This window comes from Simochromis diagramma, unplaced genomic scaffold (genome assembly GCF_900408965.1).
Source record: "Simochromis diagramma unplaced genomic scaffold, fSimDia1.1 OVJJ01000205.1, whole genome shotgun sequence".
Lineage (NCBI taxonomy): Eukaryota > Metazoa > Chordata > Actinopteri > Cichliformes > Cichlidae > Simochromis > Simochromis diagramma.
Genome location: NW_024386782.1, coordinates 15,426,662 through 15,447,753, shown reverse-complemented (window position 1 = coordinate 15,447,753; position 21,092 = coordinate 15,426,662). Strand labels below are relative to the sequence as shown.

General features: G+C 39.3%; 1 protein-coding gene across 4 annotated transcripts; it reads left to right on the top strand.

The window, feature by feature from the left end:
- The first annotated feature begins 17 nt into the window (after window positions 1–17).
- Window positions 18–21,083, top strand: hfm1 (helicase for meiosis 1). 4 transcript variants are annotated; one of them, XM_040022163.1, is made up of 40 exons: window positions 18–612; window positions 2,437–2,535; window positions 2,609–2,724; window positions 3,074–3,386; window positions 3,813–4,162; window positions 4,587–4,628; window positions 4,718–4,788; window positions 4,927–5,059; window positions 5,284–5,435; window positions 5,587–5,664; window positions 6,027–6,182; window positions 6,268–6,468; window positions 6,586–6,674; window positions 6,774–6,817; window positions 7,711–7,812; window positions 8,896–9,041; window positions 9,138–9,232; window positions 9,360–9,493; window positions 9,597–9,644; window positions 9,832–9,912; window positions 10,005–10,096; window positions 10,294–10,400; window positions 10,531–10,578; window positions 10,686–10,783; window positions 10,870–11,004; window positions 12,242–12,327; window positions 13,254–13,337; window positions 13,867–14,024; window positions 14,112–14,215; window positions 14,402–14,593; window positions 14,740–14,805; window positions 14,893–15,017; window positions 16,962–17,044; window positions 17,209–17,315; window positions 17,450–17,536; window positions 17,917–18,222; window positions 18,398–18,479; window positions 18,975–19,086; window positions 19,356–19,501; window positions 19,657–21,083. In XM_040022163.1, exons 1-40 carry the CDS (start codon window positions 575–577, stop codon window positions 19,703–19,705), a joined length of 4,755 nt encoding a protein of 1,584 aa, XP_039878097.1. In that variant the 5' UTR covers window positions 18–574; the 3' UTR covers window positions 19,706–21,083. The 4 variants fall into 4 exon arrangements, 3 of the variants coding, with proteins under 3 accessions (XP_039878097.1, XP_039878095.1, XP_039878094.1); XM_040022161.1 differs by having other exon boundaries at window positions 14,740–15,017; window positions 19,660–21,083; XM_040022160.1 differs by having other exon boundaries at window positions 14,740–15,017.
- Window positions 21,084–21,092: the final 9 nt, after the last annotated feature.

Here is a 21,092-nt window from a genome sequence, read left to right as displayed (position 1 = left end):
TCGTCGCGTATTGTTTCGAGTCGGCCTCATGCTCCCCCGAGAGATTTGTAATGGTTCAGTCCAGATAGGAGGCATAAAAGCAGAGTTAATGACCATCTCTTTTGGGTAGCAGATTTTTGGGGGGGCTTGATGTCGTATAATCACAGTTTTAATTGATAAGATAAATTGATAGGTTTGGTTTGGATTATTTTAAGCACACATTTGGTTTTGCTTTTTAAAGTTGCTACTGACGCACAGACAGGAATTGTATGCCAACACAGGAGAAATGTTAGCACTACCCCCCCCCCCCCCCATGGTTGTCTTCTCTTGGGTCTTTGTTGCGTTTGTAGTCGGTTATTAGCCGGTTCTGTTACTCTCTGCCTCGTAGTTTAAAGACTTGAGACACATTTTTTAAACATACGCGACAAAATATAAAAATAAATCCTGTAACCACTCTTATACCTGCCCCTGATTGTTTATAAGGGCATTTTTCTACAGCTGAGTTCAGCACTGTCAAAAGGAAAACGTATTAATAAAACTATTGTCAGTCACTGTAGAGTGAGGTCAGGGGGTTAAACTCAGGCCTGACTAAACAATGTCTTCGTATCTGCAGAGTAATGTCTGTTATCACAGGTGGGTATACAGTCATCATTTTAAGAAAGACATTGTTTTTAACTTACCTAAGTGGTGAACCGTCAAAATGTCTGCATAATTTATTGTTATTAGCTGGTTCTTACATGTTAGCTAAACTAAAGCTGCCGACACTCAGGTGTCTTTAGCATAACAGCCTAGAAAAGTAATAATGTAAGCATTTTGCTCTTAAACACCTTCATTTAAATGCAAATGAAATGCAAACAGATTGTATGTTGCTTTGTTCAGGAGGTGAGCTGTCATGCTGTAAACATTTTCAAGAAATCTGTTAATAACTTATATTAGCTTAAATGCTAAAGCGATATCAACTGGATTATGACTAACAGGGGGGCTGTGCAAAAGGCCTTTGCTAGGAAAGTGGGCAGTAGGTGCAGTGATTTATTAAAACATGTTCAAACGTACATGGAAATGCAGTATATAAGGCAAAAACAAAAAAACAGAGTTCATATAATTCTAACGTGCTTGAAAGTTGATATTTGACCACCTTTATTCTTCATCACAGCCTGAACTCACTTAATCAGAATCAGAATACTTTATTAATCCCTGGGGAAATTACGTAGCATTAGGCAGGTAGAATTAGGCACCTTTCCTGTAATTTCTCTAAGTAGTCTTGCTAGTGCTCCAAGCTTCTCGAAGGACATTCAGAGGTCGTCTTTGGATGTTGGCTGCCTTCTGTTCTCTGTCAAGATCCCACACTGCTTCAAAAATGTTGAGGTCCAGGCTCTGGGGAAGAGAATCCATAGTGTGATAGTGTGCCATTGTGTGTGTGTGTGTCTGCGTGTTTATATACAGGTATGCTTTTACTTCATCTGCAATGTGTTTGGGATCATTGTCATGTTCAAAAAATGAAGGTGTTATCAATCAGACGCTTTCCAGATGATATTGCTTGGCGGATCGAAATTAGGTCATGACTTTCAGATACTGTTCATGTGCTATAGATAGTTTTGTTGGCCTCATACTTCTTCTTTTGTCCTCTGCTTGCCCAGTTTACTATTTTCCTTAGGAAAATACTGCACATAGTACTGAGATCTGATGCATTTTCAGCTAACAGCTCGTTGGGAAGCACCTTGTTGATGCAATAATTTTATTTTAATGCCTGCCAAACTTTGTGATCTTTGGTATTTTTTGTACTACAGAAATGTAAAGAAATTATTTGCTGACCAGCTGCTAGTAACAAAGTGCCTAAAGATAGAATTTAAAATAGGTTCTTTTGTAAATTGTCTGTTATTTGTAGACACAACACTGGTACCCTTTAATGCTTCAGTGAGTCATAGGTTATTTTTAACTGGCTTAACAAACAACAACAAAAAATTCGTAAAATGGTCAGGTACAAGGACTGGACTGAAAAAGCACCCAATGTCCAAAGGAAAACTTTGAAACACCTTCAGATGTTTTTTTTTAATACCAAGAAAATCTGGAATCAAAATATTTTTAATAATGAGGGATGGCTCAAGATTATAGCACAGAACTGTATATTAAAGCTAAATCATTACCATGTTATCTGCCCAATGCTATGATACTGTGGGGATTGAAAACTTTAAGGCCATAAGGGCATAACCATGGTATAACTACATCATTAAGAGGCTTGATTGAGTCATGAAAGAAAAATGAAGATAAACCTGTTAGCTCTGTGTAATCTTTACCACAAACCAAAGTCCTTTGGTTGGCATCAACAATGGCAGTTTCCCCACATTCTCTAATCTAGGTTTTATAGCGAACAGGTCAGTTGTGCATATGCATTTGTTGAATCTCTATTTTCTTTCCTCTTAATCATTTACCCCTAAACCGGTTTGTATTCAAATTCAGTGAGTACATAGCTGTATTATCTGATGAGATGTTGGACTCTGATGACTGCACCTTGGCCTTGGATGGTCTGTTTTTTGACAAACCCGCTGTCCATGAAGTGTAAGTACAAAAAGGTGTCCCACTTATTCCCTTTTGTCTTTACCCCTGTAATCTGAATTATTCTGTTTGACAGAAAACCACTGCACCAGGAGGTCAGTCCATGGCAGCTGGAAGAGCCTCCATCTCTTACTCATATTCCAGCCACTCAGGATATACAAGAGGAAGCTGAATCGCTCTCTACACGATACAGTATGTTGTGCTCAGGATTAGGTTGAATTCCTTTTCACTTGACTTGAGTAAACTGCTCAGTATCAGGCCAATTGAAGCCCTACTAAATTTAACTCTGTGACTCACTGACTCAGTGGCTTGAATAGGCTTGAAAGCATTCCCAGTTTTCTTTGACTTCGCATAAACAAATCTGAATCTGGGTCTTATGATATATTCAGGTATAGATGGAAAGGTTAATTCCCCGATGTTAACTTTGTTTAATCTAATCAAAGCACTGAAGGCAGCTTTATTAATTTTTTTAGAGGGAAACGCATCACAGCTACCAGCAACTTAGATTCAACTCTTTCTCATTCTTCAATGTGACTTGCAGGTTTCTCAGAGGCAACCCATAAGTTTCAGCCTCTTTTTAAAGGATCTGCTGGCCTTAAGGTGCTACCTTCAACAATCAGCAGTTCCTGCAGTTTTAACAGTGATAAGAAAGAGACTGAGAAGACTAACGGAGGTAGCAGCAGCAGCACCAGCCAATGCGATGGCCTCCAGGGAGGTGAAGGGTTCAGGGATTACTCTCAGGGTGGTTGTCAGAGTGGCAGAGGTGGCGATGAAACCCTGCAGGACTCTGGTCATGTGGGCCTCAGCAGATGGTTGTTTCAGGACTGCAGCAAAAGCCTGCCTCTACGGACAAGGGAAGTCTTAGTTATGTGCACATTGTTTTCAGATATTTACTGTGTTGCATGTGTTTAATGATGAGTAGAAACGTAACAGTTCCTTGATTTCAAGGCGTTTTAACTGCAGAATTGTAGTATGTGACCCATGTGATGCCATAAAAAGCAAGTCAACTCTTTGCTGATCTGCTTTATATGGCCCGTGGGATGTTTAAACTAACAGGATTACTATCATTCACTCTATAAAACACACATTTCCATTTTTTTATACATGTGTACCGTAGTGCTGATTTACTCTTTAATCTCTGGACTCATAATAACACAAGAAGATGCTAAGCTATCCTCCATGTTAGCCTTGTTACCTGATTGTGCAGCCCCCTAACAGTCTAATCTGCTTCCACCTCTCTTCTCTTCCATTTCTTTATTTCCTCCTCCTTCCCACAACAGCTTGTTCAATATTCAGGTGTATACCAGTGGAGGTGACTCTTTAAACACAGGTGACCTCAGTAGCAGTGGCGGCACCAATCAGACAACATCCAGACCTCAAACTTTTCTCAGTCAGGTTACCATGGCGACAGCGCCTCCTCCTCCTCCTCTTCCTCTTCAGCCGCCACGGGCGACAGTTGGCCGCGCAGCTCCTCCTTTCCCCTCCAAGCCCACCCTCTCACCCCCTCCCATGGGTTCATCTGCAGCGAGTGGCCGACCCCCGCAGCAGGCGGCACACGCAGAGACGCAGGACAAGGGCACAAAGAAAGGTTTCGTTCCGCCCATGACGCCTCGGCCGCTCCTAATCCAAGGTGTTACACTGCACTGATATACTGGCAGGTTGACGCTGCGCTCACTGTGTAGGAGCTCTTTAAATACAGCTCATATAGCTTCTGTAAAGTGTTGCAGCTCATCAACATGCCAATGTCTGGCCATGGTAGCAGCTGCCATGGTGTATTTGGGTGTGATGAGGTGAAATGAGGTGAGCTCTGCCCATTGATTGCTCCAGTGTAATGAAATATACTGGTCACTAGGTGGTGAATAGTAGACGCAGTGGACAGGAACAATAGAGGCCATTTTAACCCATTGTAGTCTGCAAAGAATCAGCAGATTCTCTTTCGTCACAAATGTACAACACTACCAAATGCTGCATATTCAATTCAATGTGTAATTGTTTCAATGAATATCTTGCATTAATGAAAATTTATAATGTCTTAAATAATATTGTCATTTCAGGATCTTCTGGATCTGGAGTTTTGCGCCCAGTTTCAGAAATACGTATCCTTTTTCTTGTTCAAATTGACACAATTTGAAGCTGTTAGGTAGTGTCTGAATCAAAGTGATGTTTCCTAAAACCTGTTACACAGCATTTAAGTTCAGATCTGTCTTCAGTGAGTTTCCCTTTTTCAATTACGTTCAGTCCAAAGCTCTGGATGATGTAAGCATTTGTTTGTAAATCTGCATACACAGAAATCATGAAAAACACATCTGGTTAAATGTAAATTTACACCTGTGTAAATGTAAACTACCCCTGGCACTGTGTCCTCCAGTGTATGTGTGTTTGGTCTGTCTGCAGGTTCTTTATACAAATAAAAACTTTGTGGCCTGTGCTCCGACTGGATCTGGTAAAACAGTGCTGTTTGAGCTGGCAATCATTCGCCTGCTAATGGAGACACCAGAGCCCTGGAGAGATGTCAAAGCTGTATATAGTGAGCATGCAGTATTATTGGCTATAAGCTGTTAAATCCCACTGCTCATTCACATTTATTCAGTGCTTTGAAATGGCACACCTAGCTATAATCACACACAGGGGCTTTGAATATGTGTGTTACTTTCACCATGTTCTGATGTTTTTTACTCCAATAATTTTTGGGGGGAGGATTTTTGACTTATGAAGCTCTCGTATAAAGAATCCATTGTTTGTTTTCACCAGTGGCCCCTATCAAAGCTCTCTGCAGTCAGTGCTTTGAGAGCTGGAAAAAGAAGTTTAGTCCTCTGGGGCTGACCTGCAAGGAGCTGACTGGTGACACAGAGATCGATGACTTCTTTGAGATTCAGGACTCCCACATCATCCTGACCACACCTGTATGTGACAATATGAAGCAGCATAATTATGCAAATGCAAAATAAAGGGTAGAAAAGGAGGGGAAATTTAAAATAAGATGTTATGTCTTAGTTAAATATTGTTATATTTCTATGCATCATAGATTGATACATGATCATTTATATTTTTAAGGAAAAGTGGGACAGCATGACCAGAAAGTGGAAGGATAACTGTTTGCTGCAGCTAGTTAGGCTCTTCCTTATCGACGAGGTCAGTGTGTTTGTCACATATTTTGCTCACAGAACCGTTTTTGGATGTTACTTCTTGCCTCTTTATTTTCCTGCACAACGGGGGATGCACTGGCTACTTTGTGTCTTAGGATGGAACATTGCACGATAGCACATAATTAGCCTCTGCCCTCAGCACTTTATTTTACTTGAGGTTATCCATTAAAAATGATGGAACATCTTGTTCCTGGAGTCTGTATTATGGGAGTACACAGACACTGGCCTAGTTCCTTTAGACTTGCACTCATTTATGTTAATAATAAAACATAAAGATTGATTTTGTATTTTACGTGCATACAAATATCCCTGAGCAGTTTCCACACATGAAAAATATTTTTGTACCAGGTGCATGTCGTGAAGGATGCAACCCGTGGTGCCACGTTGGAAGTGGTGGTGAGCAGGATGAAGGCAGTACACACCTTCAGGACTTCACAGTATCCAGAGGCCAGCCTCTCTATGAGAGTTGTGGCTGTGTCTGCTACCATACCCAATGTATCTGATGTAAGCACCCGCTGTACCTGTTTGCATTGTCTCTCATTTGTAGATCAGTAACTTGTGGATTCTCAAACTTCCTGCTTGTTTTTAGATAGCAGACTGGCTGTCAAATGAGAACGGCCCGGCCATATATCTGGATATGGATGAGAGCCACCGTCCGGTGAAGCTAAGGAAGGTGGTGCTGGGATTCCCCTGTGGTCCAAATCAAACTGAGTTCAAGTTTGATTTGTCACTTAACTACAAGATAGCCAACATCATACAGACGTACGCTGAACAGAAGCCTGCACTTGTGGTGGGTTGTAAACTCTATCCAAACTGCATGTTGTTTATGCTTTCTTTCTGAACATGATGGAAGATGCAGGTTTTGGGTTTTTTTTTTGCCTCATTATCTGAAAATTGTGTCTCGTAGTTTTGCTCTACAAGGAAAGGAACTCAGCAGTCAGCGGCAGTTCTGGCTAAGGATGCTCGATTCATCATGAGCATCGAGCACAAGCAAAGGTTTGATGTTCAATCATCCGCAGTGAAACATCCGCGCATGTGCAAGTTTACAGAGCAGGCTGTTCTGATTGAACTTGTGTGATCTGCTTGACTCTGCAGGTTGATGAAATATGCAAACTCCATTCTCGATTCTAAACTGAGAGGTAAGGTATCTGAAACATGTTATCAGTGGTACTTTTTAAAAGAAAAATGACCTTGGGGCCTCCTTTAGTGGTTTGCAATGTGCTCAGTGATGCTTTGTAGTTTCAGTTTCAACATCCTCTCGACACAAAATAAAGTCTAAAGAAATGAGCTTGAAGAACTTGAATGGCCTGCACAGAACTCGCAGATCTCGTTTGTATCTAACTTATGTACGATGAATTGGAGAAAACACATTCAATAATGCAGATGTTGCATTTGGTCATATTTATGTGAGTTTTGACATTGTCAACTGATGATTATGTGACACATTGGTGTATGGTCGAAAAGTAACAAGATGACAAAGACACTTGTAGTGCAGACACAGTGTATATAGAGTGTAATCTACCGATGTATCTATGAATTTATTTGAAAGTTGAGGTGATATACTGTTGCTGAGACAATGTCCCTTCTTACGTTTTTAATTTAATGTTACATACTTTGAAATGTTGGTAGTTGTAAGAGATTACAGCTAATGTAATGCCCCAACCAAATTTTGTTTGTAGGATTTGAAATCTAGTGGCTGAACAGGAGCAAATCCCTTCAGCCAAGTTTTTAAATCTTTTAAGTGTTTTTCATGTTTTTCAGCGTAAAGATGACGTTTGAGACAAATGTTTCACTCAGATATTTTAACCACTTTTGTTGATTGTGTTTTCATAAATCCAACCATTAACCCTCCCCCCCCCGAAGAAAATACAGTTTCAGCTAAATAAGCTGACACAACACACTCACTTTCACTGCACACAGACAAATCGTGCTTAACTTGTGTGTAACCCCGTTTATTGAAAACTTTGTGTTTTGAATATGCAATATGTCAAATGTCTAACATAACTTTGTGGTAACTTTGTTTGCGGCCCAGATTTGGTGGCGTTCGGAGTCGGCTACCATCACGCAGGAGTTGACTTGTCTGATCGGAAGTTGATAGAAGAAGCCTTCACTATGGGAGACCTGCCTGTCCTCTGTGAGGCACAGTTTTATCCTGCGCTGTGAAGTAATATGTTACCACACAAGTGTGCAACATGATACTTTTTTTTCCCTTTCACATTGCTGACACAAACAGGAAGGACAAGTACCACAGTAATTGTTTTTGCACATCAGCTCCTTGTACCAATCACAGGGTTGTGTCAAAAATAACTTAGGTTTCTGTACAACAATAAGAAATATTGTTATTTTGATGGTAATAGTATATATATTTAAGATGATATACTTCATTTGTCTTAAAAGTGCTGAAATTGTGTGACAACAGCCAAAATATGAAACGTATCCTGTACAAAAAAGTATCCTACATGAGGAATAGCAGCTAATTAATTTGAACAAAATGCAACAAAACAAAAATGAAATAATTAAAAAAAAACTAGAAACAGAAGCAACAGTGAGAGCTCAGTGAATAAACATTTAAGTAAAAGATAAAATATATTTTTTGGGCAGCACGGTGGCACGGTGGTTAGCACTGTTGTGGCACAGCAAGAAGGTCCTGAGTTCAATTCCAACATCAGGCCGGGGTCTTTCTGTGTGGAGTTTGCATGTTCTCCCCGTGTTTGTGTGGGTTCCCTCCGGATACTCCGGCTTCCTCCCACCGTCCAAAGACATGCAGCTTGTGGGGTACAGGTTAATTGGAAAATCCAAATTGCCATTAGGTGTGAATGTGCGAGTGAATGTGAGTGCGAATGGTTGTCTGCATAGGTGAAGACAATAAGGGAGTCACACAGGAAATAACAAGAAGACTAAACACAAAGAGCAGAAAACTCACCGAACGTGAGACGAAAGCAAGACTAGCAGAATAAACCAGGACATAAACAAAACAACAAAGATAACAAAAACTCCATGCATGAATACTAAACTAGACAAATACAAACATTAAGAAAAATATGGAAAACTCAACCCAACGATGCCAGTAATGATAACTCTGGAATAACAGTGAAAAACCAAAAACTCCAACGTCAGGCAGATCCTTAGATCATAACAAACTGAGCACTAGTAGAATAACTTAACCAGTCTTCTGTTTTATTTTATGGTGTCTCAATTTGTGTTTGCTCTCTCCTAGTTACCACCAGGACTTTATCCATGGGGGTAAACCTACCAGCTCACCTGGTGGTGATCAAATCCACCATGCAGTATGTTGCAGGCTCCTGTCAGGAGTACAGCGAGGCAGATCTGCTCCAGATGATAGGCCGTGCTGGAAGACCACAGGCAATGACATGTTTATGACAGAATATAACAGCAATGAATGCATTATTATATTTAGGTTTTATGATGTGTTTTCATTTTCATCCTTTCTGCCTCCAGTTTGACACATCTGCTACTGCTGTGATCATGACCAAGATTCAAACCAGAGAGAAGTACCTGAAGCTTATGAATGGGATAGAAGTCATTGAGAGCAGGTAGGACCAGTAGTAATGCTCTCTTTAAAATCCCTTCTGTCTTTTTCTTCTTTTTCTTCATATCGCTCTCTCAAGAGGACACACAGGTGGAACGATCATGGGGTAACACTAGACTCTGTTTCCACAGCTTACACAGCCACCTGGTGGAGCACTTGAATGCTGAGATTGTTCTCCAGACTATCAGTGATGTCAAAATGGCTTTGGACTGGATTCGCTCCACCTTCCTTTACATCAGAGCCCTCAAGAACCCCACACACTATGGTTAGAGCCTTCTCCTGTCTTCTGCTTGTTGTTAATCAGCTGTGAGGTCCGTTAATTTTTTAAAAAACCAGTGAGTGTCAGTTTGTCCGCATTTTCATTTCAGGATTCTCTGCCGACCTAGACAGATGTGGAATTGAAGCAAAATTGCAAGGTGGGCCATAGCTGTACTTTTATGAAACTGTAGGTTACTTTTAGAAAAATGCTAAAAAATTCAAGCCACAGTAACCCGGCTGCTTAAAGAGGTTTTGAGTTTGCTTGTTTTTTTGCTCAAATGTAAGTGTCGGATCTGTTCCCTTATTGAAATTTAAGCTATGTACCGTTTCTGTCATCTTCATTAGAACTGTGTCTGAAGAATCTCAACTCTCTGTCCTCTGTTGGGCTGATCTCTATGGATGAGGATATCACCATCAAACCGACAGGTAGATGTTCAGGCTGTTTTCATGTCTTTTTTTGCAGCCAAGTCTAATACTAAAAACCTGAAACTGTTAAGCAATTTATTTCTCTCTTACAGAGGCTGGCAGGTTGATGGCTAGGTACTGCATTGCCTTTGACACCATGAAACAGTTCAGTAAAGTGTCTGGGACTGAAAACCTGTCTGATCTGGTAGGATTTCTGTACTATGTATTTGATGTAAATGCATTTATTCAAGATTGACTCTATACAGTGTTATCCTTGACATTTTGCAGGAACAGCATGCCTGACCTTGTTCTTTCTCTTGCTGCCTCTCACAACTAAACTAAACTCAGCTAGAGAAAAAATAACCATTATGAGTATTCACCGTCCTTGTATTGTGTGTACAGATTGAGCTGCTGTCAAAGAGCAGAGAGTTCAGTGACATCCAGCTGAGAGTGAATGAGAAAAGGTCCTTGAATGCTTTGAACAGGGACAAAAACAGAGTCACCATCAGGTCAGACACATTTATAGGATGCACAAATGTATGCACAGCATCAAAAACTTTGTTTTATATGGGAAATGCATAATAGGGGGGTGAGGTAGACACAAGCCAGTGAAAACTAAATCTTTATGCGTTTTTCCAGGTATCCCATTGACGGAAAGATCAAAACCAGTGAGATGAAAGTAAACTGGTAGGTTTAAAAAAAACGATAGTTTTTGATTTTATATTTTTCAGAATTTGCAGTGTTAAAGAATTGTATTACTGATTGTCCATGTACATAAATATTGTGCTTTGTAGTTTGATTCAGGCTCAGTTAAGCTCCATCCCAGTTCAAGATTTTGGACTTACACAGGACACAGCAAAGATCTTCAGGATTGGCATGCGCATCAGCAGATGTACGTTCAGGGAATAAGAAACGTACAAAAGACGAGTTGCCTGTATTCATGTTTTTAAGTTTTGATTTTATTATGATCCCATTCAGGTCTGTCTGAGTTTCTGAGTCAGAGGGTCATGGCTGTTTTTTCTGCTGTGGTCAACTCCCTGATCCTGGCTAAGTGCTTCAGAGCAAAGCTTTGGGAAAACTCACCCTATGTTTCCAAACAGCTGGAAAAGATAGGTGGATGCCTCTCTATGTTCTTTTTACATTATAAATTGATACAGCATACTGCATTGTAGGTCAACTGCTCATGCAGTAATACTAGAAGAAATATTATTATGCCACAACTGCTGCATAATGGAAATATTAATAAACCAAATATTCTGTTAGACGTACACTCACTGGACACTTCATTAGGTACACTTTGCTAGTACTGGGTTGAACCACCTTTTGCCTTCATTTCTGTCTTTAATTCTTTATGGCACAGATTCAACAGGGTGCCGTAAACTTTCCTCAGAGATTTTGGTCCATATTGACATAATCACATCACACAGTTGCTGCAGATTTGTCGGCTGACTCTTCTTTTGCATCACATCCCTAAGGTGCTCTATTGGATTAAGATCTGGTGACCCCCAGGGCCATTTGAGTCCAACAAACTCATGTCATGTTCAAAAAAACAGTTTTAGATGATCTGAGCTTTGTGACATGGTGTGTTATCCAGCTGGAAGCAGCCATCAGAGGATGGGTACACTGTGGTCATAAAGGGATCGACATGATCAGCAACAATACTCAGGGAGGCTGTCGTGTTTTAAAGAACTTCAGCCGGTACTGAGGAGCACAAAGAGTGCCAATAAAATGCCACCTCATTACACCCCCCCACCCCCACCACCACCCTACCGTTGATGTCATGTTGCTAATGCCAAATTCTGACCCTGCTTTTTTGAATGTTGCAGTAGAAATTGAGACTCATCAGACCAGATAAAATGTTTCCAGTGCTCTGCATTTTTGTGAGTCCCTCCAGTTTCCTGTTATTCGCTAACAGGAGTAACACCCAGTGTGGTTTTTCAAGGTTCCAGAGATACTCTTCTGCATTCCTTGTTTGTAAAAAGTAGTTATTTGAGTTACAGTTGCCTTCTTATCAGCTCAAAGCAGTCTGCTTATTCTCCCACTTGCAGCGTCGACCATTTTCTCCCAGAGAACTGGCACTCACTCGCTGGGTACTCTCTCTTTTCAGGTCATTCTTTGTAAATCCTAGAGATGGTTATGTGGGAAAATCACAGTACATCAGCAGTTTCTAAAATACTCAGACCAGCCCATCTGCAATCAGCAATCACAGCATGTTCAAAGTCATCATGTTAAATAATGTTGCGGCTAACAAGCAGTTGAACAGGTGTACCTAATAAAGTGACACAATAGGTAATTGTATATTGTCGTTACAGTTTATAGTAATTAAGTAATAACATGGGTTGTGTTTCAGGCCAAACTCTGTCAACTGCCATGGTGCATGCTGGACTCACCACATTCAGCAAAATAGAGCAAACCAACGCCAGAGAGCTTGAGCTGGTAAGTCTGTGTAATATTTAAAAGTAAAATGCTTTATAATCTGAAGATAATCTAATAATTAATCTAATCTAAATAATCTAAAGCTTTTAATTTGTGTGCTCAGTTTGTTGTTCAGTGGGTGTGTGGTTGACGTGGTACATTTTGGTTCACATGTGTGTGACTACAAACTTTGGCCAGGTCATGAGGAAGTTGCACCACCCTACACCCACCTACTTTTACCTTCACATGATGCCACTATTTCTTTCACACTTTAGGTTAATGTGAAAAAAAAAACAACAACTAAAAAAACAAGAGTAGACAACAATACCTAGTTTCTTAACCAACTATCCTCACAAAACGTGTAATAGACACTGTGTCCATTTCACGTTTGCCTCTCCAAACCTGAAATGGACACTTCTTCATGCCTGTCCATTTCACGTGGAGAGGCAAAGCGTGAAATGGACACACATGAAGAAGTTGCATTAGTGCACGCTGACATTGCATTATCAGCAGGAGGTAATATATTTAAAGCCAGAAAGTCGGCATTGAACTAAAAACGTAAGTGCATTCCAGTGTCCTTAATTATCTGAATCTATTAAACTAATATGTACGTACACTGAAATGTGTCTGTTTAAACGCTTTCCCATGATTATTTTCATGTTGGCTTTAAAAAAAATATCTCCCTCCGCTGTTACTGCAGATTACTGCAACTTCTGCATGCTCGTACATTTCACATTTTGGAGCGGCAAAATGTGAAATGGACACTGTGAACCGGCGTGTCTGTTACACACTTGTTGTGATATCAGGTTGATGTTAAATGCCAACAACTAAAGGTGAAAGTGTAATTCTGTTTTTTCAAAATCACTCAGTTAATGTTAAGCATCTCCTCAAGCACTTAATGTCTGCTGAAAGTGTTTGGGTGTAACTTTTGCAAACTTTATGTTCAGATTCTCAATAGGCATCCGCCATTTGGAAACCAAATCAGAGAGTCTGTCATACACCTCCCAAAGTATGACGTAATGGTGGAGCAGGTAAATGGCATTGCAAACTATTGTTATCACGGCACAAGCACTTCATATTTGTTGATCTTAAAAAATCATAAATCATAAATATTTGATCATAAATGTAGTGAAAAATAGAAAAATACACTAAAATTAGATTTTTGTTGTGCTGGATGTTTAAACCACATTTACATATTTCATTCTTGACAATTTGTGCCTCTGCTCACACGAGAGCTTCAAGAGGGCAGTTAATGTGAATGTGATTTCTTCTGGGCACGGCTACAAAAAATCAAAGGAGATTATTTTGAGCTTTCAGTTAGCCACGGTTCCCTCTTTAATGCGTTTTAGCCAACATAATCTCTTACTTGTTAATATGTAAAATGGCACAGTATACTGTTAGCTTGCTGAAGGTCCAGCATTTAAATTATTTATATTTTCTTGGCTTTTATTTGAAATCGTTTTCAAAATTGTACCTGTTTTCACCCATATCAACACATTTAAGTGTTTATTTCCATGTCTGTTCTGTATCATGTTCCTCTAAAGCTGTTGTGATTTATAGCTTCCAAGGTACAACAGCACCACAGCAGAGATTGTGCTTAAAGTGAGCCTCAAAAACCAAGCACAGCTGCTGACCAGGAGAGCAGCTCAAGACCACCATTATGCCTCCGTCGTCATCGGAGACGCTGATAACAATGTCGTCTTTCTGCAGAAACTCACGTGAGGATAAAATACCATGTCTTGACTTTCACCTTTTGTAAAAGAAGCCAAAATATGGAACGCCAACATATGCTGTTTGTTTTCCAGGGACGTAATGCTGCTGAAGGGTGGTAGCTGGTCAAAGAAGATTGAGGTGGCGAAAGCTATGAAAGGAGATGAGATCAGTGTGCATCTTATCAGTTCAGAATATGGTAAACCATGGAAGCACATTTACATTGTAACCAAAAAGAGGAAAACAGCAACATGTCATTTGGTTCCAATTTTCTGTATTTTTTTAAATGAAGGTAACAGCTCACTGTGTCCTTTGGTGTATAGACTCTTATACTGGACTGAATATATGTAAGGAGAGGATTTACCATGCGTTTCTTCTGCTGTAGTGGGTCTGGACATCCAGCAGAAGTTCACAGTGTACTACTCTGCAGCTCGAAGATTTGGGGCTGAAAATCCACACAACACAACGCAGGATGCCAGGAGACCGCAATCGGTGCTGAAACCACTATCAACAAATCAGGCTGCAACTCACAGGGAGAACGGCACATCTGTGGGAGAAGAGAGCAGTTGTAGCTTTGGTACAGATTACTTTTTCATGCTTTATCATGATACGGTTTATAAATATTGTATTTCTTCTGAGGCAAATGCATATTTTGTTTGTTGATACATTTTTTTCAGACTTCAAATGTTATATTTTTTAAACTTTTTAAATGTTCTTTTGCAGATATGGGCAATAAAAGACATTGCAACCACTTCTGCAAGAACAAGGCTTTCTGTGCCCATGACTGTTGTGAGTATGATGCATTTTATGAATCTGTCTGTGCAGAGGTCCTTCCTGCCACAGCATGCCAACAGTGTTCATGCATGTCCTCCCAAGGTAAAGTAGGTGTTACTGTGACAAGAAAGAGGTCAGCAAACCAAGAAACCAGTTTCACTTCATATTTGAAAGACCTGAGGAGCCGATGTGACACATTTGCGCCGACCCCTGTTAAGCGACTCAAAGTGAGCAAAATACCATATCTGAACCCACATCTCATACTTTCAGTAGCTTTATCTAGACTTTTAAATGTGTTGTGTGTCTGAGGGTGTGCTATATCCAACCAATCTCAATAGGTCATAAACAGTACAGCAGAATAACATTGTATTATGTTCTTACTCCTAAAAAACTGCAGAAGCTGACCAGTCACCAGTAGTTACAATAAAACAATTAAAAGAAATTTCAGTCAAGTATGGAAGTTGCAAATAAAAAAAGATATGCACTATCCACATGGCAGACTTACATATATGTCCTATTATAAGAATAGGACGTATATGCAATGTAAACAATCCTGATTGTGGATTTATAAGTGGAAATTGTTTAGTAGCAATAAGGGACATTGAAACATATATAATGCACATAGTATGTGCATTAAAGTTGTATTTGGCATACAGAAAATACAATTATACAAAAAAGAAAGTCTTTACAGCTATTTACAAAACCGAGGTACTAACGCCAGACACACACACAAGGTTATACTTGCAAATTACTGGGCACAGACACTCTATCAAAATAACGAATCAAAAACACATGCTCTTTGTTGGATGGTGGAGGCTAGTAGAGAGGGGGGCCAGGTGGCTGTCATCCGGTAGTTAAGTACTGGAGGTGATCAACCAATTATCCAATCCCAAGACAGGAAGAGACTCCACCCAGCTACTCAGCAGGCACGCCCAGGTGTCCACCTCCTAAGAGAGAAAGGGGAAAAAACCCACAGCCATCCTCTGGTGGGAGGAGTCGCACATAACACAAACACTGACAACCTTGGATCATAACGCTAGTGTATTTAAAAAAAATCAGAATGTTGGATTTTTAAATCACCAAATATCAGTATCGATCTTAAAAATCCAATAATTCGAGCTCTAAAACTTCTACTTTACAGCGTTGCTTCATTTCTCTTCATTTCTCCTGCCACAGTCTGTCGATCAGCTTGAGGCCTGGACTTTGACTGGGCCATTACTACGCCTTGGCGTAGATTTGCTGCTGTGGTTCTGTTTTGTTTTGATCGCGCATGACCCAATTTCAGCCAGGCTTCAGCTGGAGACAGATGGTTTCACATATGAGTTTAGAACAAGTTTGGTATACAGAGGAATTCATGGTGGACTCAATGACTGCATGGTGCCCAAGTCTTGTGGCTATAAGACAAACCCAAATCATCACTTCTCCACCAACATGCTTGACAGTTGGTTTACAGTGTTTATGCTGATATGCTTGATGATTGTGTTGCTGTGCACTATGGAAAACTTTGATCTTGTCTGTCCAGAGGACATTGTTCTAGAAGTCTTGTAGTTTGTTCAGGGACAATTTTGCATACCTAAGCTGTGCTGCCATGTTCTTTTTATAGAGAAGAGGCTTCCTCCTGGAAATCCTTCCAAGCACACTGTACTTGTTCAGTCTTTTTTTCTAATTGTACTCCCATGATCTTCAATGTTTAACATGCTAACTGAGAACTGTTTTTGTTCTTTCTCTGAACACTGCATGATCTAATCTTGGGGTGAATTTGAGAATATTGTGGCATTGTGTTAACACACACATAAATGCTCCATGCCAGTAAACTGCCAAAAAGTTTGCTTTTATAGAGGTGCTCACACTTGTTGATGATCAGTTAATTAACTGTATTGGATTAGCAGCTGCTAATTAACCTTTATGATGGTTTTATTAAGTATAAAATATAAAATATTTCAAAGCTCATTCAGTCCAAAGTTCCCTAGGCAGATATACTCTGTGTATAACTATGAGGGCATAAGCATTGTTTTGGGTTTCTGTAATATTTTGCACCAAAATAACTAATTATAGAAAATGGCATATATATATTTTTTGTAAAGAAAACCGTCTTCTGCACACGGCGGGCACATTGTCTGTATTCCTGAGCTAATTGATAATATGGGTGATGTTCTGTTTTATTTCTTTAGATGAAAATGGCTGAGGAGCCTGTGTCGCTCAGCATGCAAAGGTTTGCTTACAAACCCAAAGAGATGCTTCCACCCCCTTCCTGGTACACACAGCCACACTGAAATTACAGATTTATCTTGATTCTTATGTGCAAACATGTTAATAGTTTCCTTAAAAGAAAAGCTGAACATTAGATTCTCAACAATCATGAGCAAAGACGCACTTGGCTCACATTACTTTCAAGCTTTGTTTTTTTTCCATCTGAAGGAATAAAGAAAATCTCTGTAAAGCTTCAGTGAGACCTCAGTCTGGGACTGACTTGGCAAGTGAAGCTCAACTACCTGACGTAGAAAGCCTGAATGACCTTGACGGAGGTAAACGAGTGACATGACTAAGCTCCACATATTCCTTAACATTTGAATGTCACTTCTATCATATCTTCTTTGTGTCACGTGTTATATCATATATGTTATATCATCAGCTGTTTTCTTTCTTTTTATTTTTTGAGATTATGATGACTATTATGTGGAGGACATGTACACAACGATGGGAGGGCCTTCCCAAAACGCTGCTGCAGCTCATCCTCACCATCAAAGTATTGTTACATAACTTCAAACTCAGTAGCAGACGAACCATCCTGTTGGTTCACATGTTTTTGTTCTGCTCAGCTTTAAGTTCTGCTCAGAGGAGGTCCAAGTGCAGACAATTGTTATATGGACTGTAGTAACAAAATAAAACATATTAATTAAGTCAGACATACTCAGGAACAGGTTTATTCAGCATACACAAGATTAAATGGTAGACTTAACGAGTATCACCCAACCACAGTCAGCTTTGAAATCAATAGCTGCGTGGGAGATGGAAGAATCTAAAAAGATATTAGATAGATATTATTTTTCAAGTTGAATTTATAAATGCACACAGTTGAGAAGGATTTGATGATGTGACCATGCTTTTATCTTCCTCTGTGTTGAGGTTCATCGTTGTGGATGACCACAGATATGAGTGTTGGGGGTCAGGACTCTCAACAGGATCTAAACCAGGTCAATATAACCAGCACGGGTCACTCAAAGAGCTCCACCGCACTGCCAGAACAGGCTGCTCTCTGCAAAAATACTTCATCCCTCCAGATACCGACTGTCAACTTTGACCTTGGAAACGAGTGGGATGACTGGGGCGATTTTGATGATGATAATCTGATGCATGCCAGCGAGCCAGCACTGACTTCATACACAACTGCACAACCTCAAATTCAGCAGTGTGGTGAAAACCGCACACCAGGTAGAGTGAACTGAAAATCAGCTTTTCACACATTTCAGTCATTAGGACTTCACTGTGACATGAACACAGTGATGTTTTAATATCACTGGATACCCTTAAGCACACATGCCCATGTGGGATTATACGTCAGATGTTCTTATGGTTTAATTAACACTATACATATGTCTTTATGTAGGCTATGTTACAGCTTCAGCACCAGTATTACTCAGCCACTCACACATCAAACCTTCCATAACCGCTGTGACTACACCACTGAGGTAAGACCACAACCTTATGCACCATTAACCAACAAGTAAGGTATAACCAGGAAGCCAGGAACCAGAAACTGTGTGACATACTGTATGTGTAGTGAGATAGTACCAGTAACCGTTAGAAAATTTGTCATATTTGCAGACTCCAGTTGTTGATCCTGGATTTTCTAAAAGTAAAAGCTTTCATGTTCCCTTCCGTTGGAAACAGCTCCCAGTTTGGATTCAGGAGACAGCCGCCCTCTCTTTTCTATTCTTTTAGTTTTAGTCGATTAAAAATCGTAATAGTGTAGATTAAATCTAAAGTAAAATACAAGTGTCAAAGTTGATAGTTTTTACACAATTTACAATGACAACTTGATATCACATGCAAAAAGTGTCTATTCTTCTCATTTGTCGCATTGTCATGAGAAACAAGGAGCATGTAAGATGGTTGGACAGTTTAATAACAATACATGTGTAATAAACTTGAATTGAATAGAATGTTTTTCATGATTATTTCAGGTTGACTTTAACAAATGTCAGTCCTGAAATCAAAAAAGCGGGACCCTCACCAGTCAGCCAGACATTCACACCACAGAAGAGAATCACACCCAAGTGGAATCCAAAAGTGCATGTATGTGCAAACGTGGGAATGTGTACATGTCTATTTGTGCAGTTAGTTGTTATATGTAAAAACACTGAGAACACCATTTTCTGTCTGTTGACATCTTTTAGTTATCTATTATCTATTTAACTGTCTATTTATTCAGTTAGTACAGTAAAGCTCATACTTGTGCTATTTTTCAGTTAATGCTTCTAACCTCACCTTTCTCAAATGTAACAGCCAGCAGTCAAGCCAATGTGCAGACATGAATCATGGCTCTATTTCTTTTTGTTGTGCAGAGGCCAAATATTTTCAGTGAGGAAACCACTATAAAAACATCATTAGAACTTCTAAAACAGCCTGAGGAGGCAAAAGTGACTAGGAGACTGGATTTCTTTTCAGCATTGAGTGCCCCACCCAACGCCAGCTCATCTCTCAATAGAAGGTAAAAAAAGTGGCCTTGATTCACACCTATTGCATGTTTTCTCAGCAAATAAAAAAAGTGATCCTATATGCAGGGGATATGGGATAAGCATACTTCCTTACAGGATTAATAAATACCCTTTTTCCTTTTTTTCCCCCTTTTGCATATAACACCAGCAGCAAAGAGGAAGATGCTTTTGTTGGCATTTTTGATGGAATATTTTAGAAGTACTGGTGGACACACGCTGATATAAACATGTCCCTAATGTAAGGTTCTTTCTGTTTCCTGTGAGATTTTCACCTGGAGTTATATATTGTTGCATTGTTCATTCTTATTTTGTATTGTAAATTAAACAAGTTCAAAAGGGTTTTTTGATGTGATTGTATTTATGTGCGCTGTTTACTTAATAAAGCCTGCGTTCACTGGAGGATTCAGTGGAGTCTTTGGGTAATTTCTCAATGTGTGAACTCACTTGTAGACTAATTAAAAGTAGTTTTGTGACAACTGTCTAGTATCATAGGTGTGTATTCAAAGACTGCCATTCAAGTTGTTGCATACTCCAGTGAAAGTATTAATTTCAACTTAATGCAAAGGAATATGTTCACATGTCTCTACATATAAATCTTGTTGCATGGTGGTGCAAAAATAGTATTTTACTGTTATTTTTAGATTTTTTTTTGTAGATTCAACTAGCTGTTGTGAAAGTAATGAGCATACTAGTAACAAAGTACCTAAAGATACAATTCAAAACTGGTTCTTCACTAAGTTGGCTGTTTATACCTTGTGTTAGATGATGATGACTTTTTAATGCTTAGTTATAGTTCTGTTTTTGGTGGCTTAACAAACAAAATAATTAATTTCACTAAACATGGTCAGGTACATTGAAAAGACTGAAAATGATTTTAAAAAAGCAGCCTCCTAAGAAAAATGTCCAATGAACTTTTGAAAACCTGGAGAGAAAAAGTATAAGGAATTCTGTCTCCTTGAAAAGAAAGTAAAAGCAAGACATGAGGACTCAAGACTTTTGCACAGTACTATATATCCAAGGTTATTAAAAATATAACCACAGCTATATGATAAACCTATAGGAGGTGTTAAAAACACATTTGCTAACCGAAGTGAAAATAACCAGACATGAACAAGAAAAACAAGAACTGAAATTATGCATTAGATAATATTAAAGCCAATTTATCTGTGGGACGATATTATTGTAAAATATGAACTATTTCACAACCTGTTGATTTCTGCATTTATAACTGCTGATAAATGGAAAAAAGTAAAGTGATGTGAGAAACATCCTTCAACCATGTTAAGAGTTTTGATGAGGCACAATTTGTCTACCAGAGGGCGCTCTAAAACTTCATCTTTTTTTTGTGTTTGAAAGGGAAAAAGAATTTTCGACTATTTAAATTGAATATTATATTTTTTTAATCAAAAATCAGTGTTGAATGGGCTCCTAAAATATACAGGAAATGTTATTAGTTTTAGTCTTTTTAAATTTGGTCAAAATTGTCAACAGCCATTCTTATGAGGCAACAACTCATAACGGAGTAACAAGGAAAATAAACAGAAAACACTAAACTGTTATTTGGCTGTGTAACGTGTAATTCAC